The following is a 5,692-nucleotide window of genomic DNA, read 5'->3' as shown; positions in this document are numbered from 1 at the left end:
ATCAATGATAAACTAATAATTATCAGGATATCCTGAGCAAGCTGACGTAACTAATAGCTTATAAGCCGATTCATGTTATTATGTTTGTATTTACTCTTCATAGACTTAGTATCGAACATGATACTGAAAATTGTTAGCGAAGTTTTGTTTTCTTGATTATCATAACATCTATCATCTCCTGAATGTATTTACCCATTCCATATCAATACCTCAGGATAGAGATCCATTTACTTGAGACTAAAGTTTACTTCCTTGTTGATAAGTGTTCGATGTAACTCTTTTGTGCGCAGAAAATGATGTCAAAATTTCTATATTTGCTTCTTCCTCTTCTTTTTTTAAATACAGGTTTTGAGGAGTCACAAAAAAAAGTTTCTAGGTTAGTATTTAGCAGTTCGAAATATTCAACAGAATATATATATATATATATATATATATATATATATCGATCAATTAATATTTATACAAACACCCTCCCCCCACACACATTCTCGCATACACCAATATTTAGATAAAATGAAATATGAGAAACCACTGAAATTAAGGATGATATCATTATTCATGTTTTTACGTGCCAAATATGTTAAAATTTAAACTAAAACTCCCCACATTCAAGGGGATAACAAAGAAGTTAATTTGAAAGCAAAATAAAGACATATTTCGTAATGTAGAAACTGAAAATGATTTACTATGTAATATAACACATACAACGAGCAAAACTGCTCTAATACGAGTACTTGGAAATTAGTTAGATGAGATGGCTGTGAGATGGCGCTGTACAATAAACAGTACACTATCAATATAAATGCCTTATTAAGGAACATCTAACTATTTGTTTTTCTTAGAGAAGGAAGAGATGTATCGCATGAGGTGAACGATAACACGGCGTATGAGATGATTCAGAACGGAAATAGAGGTGAGAAAATGTGTAAAATAATCCCAGGGTTTATAATGAAGAATGCTACAAAGAAAGAAAAATGATGTAAAATTATCAACAATTAACAACAAAAAAGGAGAGATACTTATGGCTTTGAAAAAGCTCTCATAATCATAGAAATGCACGTTTTTATCCAGGGGATGCTTAAGGCACCTACAAAGTACTAATATTACTTTAGCTTTAGCCCAGTTCCCCGAATGTGCAAAAAGTATTTAGGAAAATATTATACGTGTTTAATCATTCAAGTATTAGAAGCCTCGTTATAATATTTTGTTTTGTTTTATAGCATACACATCTCTCAAACTCGGTCCATCCCACTCTCCCATCACTGCTCTTGAAAACGTGACGTTTTTCACCAGACTCGGTTCAATCGGACGGGGGGACTTCGGCGGGGTATGGAAGGGAGAACTCCGCTCGAATCTAAGACAAGTAGACGTTGCTATCAGGCAGATTCCAGGTGAGGTTTTGCCAACCACTCCTTATACAAAATAAGGAGTAAAAAAGACGGAAAGGCAAATCGCTATAATGAATATCAATGTAGCCTAAAACAAGATGGAACTTTACGAGATGTCGAGTTATCTTTGATAAGCAGAGATAGCTCTCTAGAAATTTATATTTTAGTAGGACCAAAACAAACGTACAAAGTAACACACACACACACATATATAAATATATAAGTATAATGTACTGTTTTCTATTGTCTACACTGTTTACCTCGATCTTATTAACTACTGAATGATTGATTTCTGCAAATGACTTTAACCCACCACTCCCTTCGAAATTGGAAGGAAATGTGGTAATTATTTATACAGTTTATCTCCTCTCAGATCAAGTGACCAAATCAAAGAACGTTCTTCAAGCTGTCAAGGTCCTTTCTGAGATACCGGATCACCCGAATGTTGTCAAGTGCCTCGGATATTGTCAAGAACAAGGTAAAAACACCTCCTCCAGTAATTACACATTTTTTGTTGTTGGTCTTCTGGTCTTCTATATACAATACATATTAATGTGAACATGAGCATTTTCCCCCTAAATATTTGTAACGACGTTTGCAAAAGTCACTATAGCTCACCTAGAGGTACGTAACATTTTGAGCAATTTTCGCGATCAATCTAAGAGTTAAAGAACAGTCCATTAAAATTAATAATTAATGTATTGGATTTTCCTTCACTATAGCATGATGTCTAATGAAACATAATATTGAATATCAGTTTTTACTTTATTGTTACGTTATTGCTTTCAATTGAACGAATTTCCCATAATGCAGGGAGCATTCTGTATGAGTTCATCTCTGGGGGTACCCTACTCACCCATCTGCAGACATCAGGGGTGCAATCCCAACCCACATACGGCAATCTCAAACCAAAGAGCGTTCGTTTCGATGAAGGTAGTCTGCTAAACCTGGCTTGGCAAATTGCAAAAGGGATGCAGTATCTTGCATCAAAGAAGGTAACATTATTTCATGAATTGCAATAGAAGAGAAAGGACAAAGGCAAATGGGAAAGACAGGACAGAGAAGAAAGATATTACGAGAAATTAAGACGGCCTGCATGAGAAGGAGATGAATAGATAAAGGCAGTCTACTTAACTTGGCTTGGCAAATAGTCAAAAGGATGCCGTTTCGATGCCGTTTGCATCAAAGAAGAAGAGGCGAGGGGGGGGGGGAGGGGTGGTTGAGAGTGAAAACATTGAGGTCGGGGATAAGTGTGAGAAGGATGATAATTAGGAAAGTGGAAGAATAGGAGAGGAGGAAGCCAGTATTATGTGAGGATGGTTATGAAGATTAAAGGTGAATAATGTAAATTAGAATTTTGATCATTTATTTATTTTTATTTTTATTTTATCATTATGTTTTAGATCCTCCATGGAACTCTTTGCGCTCACAATGTGTTACTAGCTGATAGAAAGCAATGCAAGCTATCAGATTATGGACTATCTTCATCATTGTTTAGTGGCAGAGGTGTGAGTATTATCACCTTATTTAATGATTATCATTATCATCAGCATAGAGATGGATGGCACATCTTTCATGAGGACCACAATATACTTAATCGACAGAACATATTGGAAAATCTTGAAACTACCGACACGTCACCATGGAATTATGTGTTTCATGATTTATCGCGTTAGTAATTTCCCCCTTAAATTGTTAACACATACTGGTATATGTATACACCCTGATTATCAGCGATTTTATTTACCGTGGTGTTTGTTTCATTTTTGGCATATGCAATATTGTTTTTGATGTATTTTCAAATCTGCTTGTAAATTGTTAACACTTAAGCCATTGTCTGCTAATCACGGTTCGTTTTAAGCCATGAATAAATGATTATTAACTCTAACTTAAAAGTGAATAAGATTTTAACCCTTTTTTAAAATACTTTTCAACATCTCAGAAACCAACAAGATGGAGTTCGCCTGAAACCATGGATACTGGTGACCAATCAACAGAAGATGATATCTGGTCTTTTGGTATCGTCTTGTGGGAAATTGTGACATTAGGTGAAAAACATAATGTTAATATCGCATATTGTGTGTACCATCTTAAAGACCCTAAAGTCCTTGACGTAGGAAGCCTTATGGGCTTTACAGTCGTTCTTTCTCAGGGTCCTCCCATTATGAGTGGAAGGAGAGTGGCAAAGTGAATTAATGTCTTGCCAAGGACGTTAGTGCCAGTTTTCGATTCGAACCACCAATCCTTGGATTGAGAGTCAAGAGCATCAACCACTATACCACGACACCTCCACTTGTATGACATGAGTTGAAGTTATATATATCGGCAATGTACTCATGTAATCAAATAGATAAAGTATTTAACTTGTTTGATGCATGTTTGGGATGAAGAATTCAAAAACTGCTTATTCTATTTTTTAAGACCCACCAATAACGATTTTTGATTTATTGCATTGTTTCTATTAAAGTACTTGTTACAGATAGGAAAAACATTTAGTCTTAAATGTCCACTAATTCCGCCTGTACTATTAAAATAATGTTGATAGAAACAATATATATATATATATATATATATATATATATATATACATATATGAAGAAGACAGTACTCTCCAAACCGTTATGTCTTATATTTATATAATGGATTAAATGTTTGACTTGTTTTATTACTTTGATTCTTAAAGGTGCGAGGCCATACCCTAAAATGACCTTTGACACTGTCCAAAAGGAGGTTGCCAATGGATACCAGATGCCACGCCCTCGCCATTGTGGACAAGAAGTGTAAATAATACTTATTTAAGCAGTTTTTCCTTTGTTTAGTTCTTATTGTTCCATAAATGTCATAATTTTCTTAACTCACTCGATGCTATAATTAGTTGTTAGATTTAATGATAATGTTAAGTATCAAATGCGGATATACTTTCCGAGGCTCAAGTTGATTCTGCTCTTTTTTCCTTTGAATCTAAAAATAATACGTCTCAACACTCCTAGTTAAATGAAACGACTCGGAAAGGGTGCGCGCATGAAATGATGAAATAATAATATTGAAAATGTTATTGCACATGAGCCTTGACTCTGTCTTTATTGTGTATTTCTTTTCATTAGATTCATTTCAGTTTTTCTATTAGATTTCTATTAATAGATGACGATCGTCTCTAACGTATCTTTTAGGTATGCGGTAATGACTGGTTGTTGGGAGAAGGAAGCTACAAATCGGAGTAACTTTGATCAGATCCTCAAGAGTTTGGAAAGGATTCTAGAAAAGACTCATGTAAGATATACTCAAATTACCCTCTTCTAACTTGTCTAATGCGAAATTTAGTTTCCTTATTACGGACCCGTTAGTATTATTCCGATTTTTAACCGCGGTTCTGTTCAACAGGTATCATGAACAAAATTCTAGCCCTAAACCTAATAATTATCCTTGCAACTTTTTTTCTTTCTTTTCTTTTGATTTTCGCAGAATTACCTGTCTCTCAATGACTTGGATGAAGGATTGTATGCGTCTACACTGGACATGTGAAATAAAGCCTTGTTCGGATGTGCAGCGGTACTACAATGCGTCTAAATCTTGTACGCTGTACGATGGTCAGAGCCGAGCCACCTAACCTACAGTAGCATTATAGAGACTAACTTGCGTTAAATTCGGGCTAGAGTGCTGAATCAGGATATCGGAAATATATATATTAAATATGCATTCAGTATATCTCTTTTATATATTTTTTTTCCTCAAGATCATTTGGTAGAAATAAAAGAAGAAAAACAAAATAAAAGAAGTAATATTTAAAATATCTAGAGCTATTAAACGAAAAATGAAATTATGATCTCATACATTCATCAGTACAATGTCTAGGTTTGCAAATGATAGTGTCATTATTGTATGTAGATGACCACCTATTCCCTTTCCCCTTCTTCTTTCATCACCCTTCCTCTCTGTATGTCTCTCTCCTCTCTCGCTCTCTCACTCCTTCTCTTTCTCTCTCTTTTCCTCCGTGTCTCCTTTTCTTCCCCCCTCTCCGACAATTCATATTTCTCTCGCTCTCTCTCTCTCCCTATCGCTCTCTCTGTCTCTTTCTCTTTCGCTCTGTTTCCCTCTTTTACTTTTCTCCCTCTCTATGTGTGTCAATCTATCTCCCTCTCTGAACCGTCATCTATACATGTAAATAATACTTCTCATTTAATACTAGACTCTGACGTGTTTAACCCCCATGAATTATATACAATTGCATAAAGATTGTGTACTTGTATTTTCATGATTCCACTTAGTGCCTTTTACCATGTAAATAGTTTTGTATTTTATTGTAC

At 34.9% G+C, this 5,692-nt stretch overlaps 1 protein-coding gene across 1 annotated transcript; it reads left to right on the top strand.

The window, feature by feature from the left end:
• The first annotated feature begins 840 nt into the window (after nucleotides 1-840).
• LOC105439256 (tyrosine-protein kinase receptor Tie-1-like) lies at nucleotides 841-5,087 on the top strand. The gene is made up of 9 exons (XM_030978304.1): nucleotides 841-913; nucleotides 1,221-1,391; nucleotides 1,762-1,866; nucleotides 2,202-2,383; nucleotides 2,792-2,896; nucleotides 3,331-3,436; nucleotides 4,072-4,168; nucleotides 4,559-4,658; nucleotides 4,851-5,087. The coding sequence occupies exons 1-9, from the start codon at nucleotides 892-894 to the stop codon at nucleotides 4,908-4,910; spliced, it is 948 nt and encodes a 315-aa protein (XP_030834164.1). The 5' UTR covers nucleotides 841-891; the 3' UTR covers nucleotides 4,911-5,087.
• Nucleotides 5,088-5,692: the final 605 nt, after the last annotated feature.

The sequence above is a fragment of the Strongylocentrotus purpuratus genome, unplaced genomic scaffold (genome assembly GCF_000002235.5).
Source record: "Strongylocentrotus purpuratus isolate Spur 01 unplaced genomic scaffold, Spur_5.0 spur5_scaffold_1, whole genome shotgun sequence".
Classification (NCBI taxonomy): domain Eukaryota; kingdom Metazoa; phylum Echinodermata; class Echinoidea; order Camarodonta; family Strongylocentrotidae; genus Strongylocentrotus; species Strongylocentrotus purpuratus.
The sequence above is the reverse complement of the archived record's forward strand: the minus strand, read 5'-3'. Positions and strand labels throughout refer to the sequence as shown.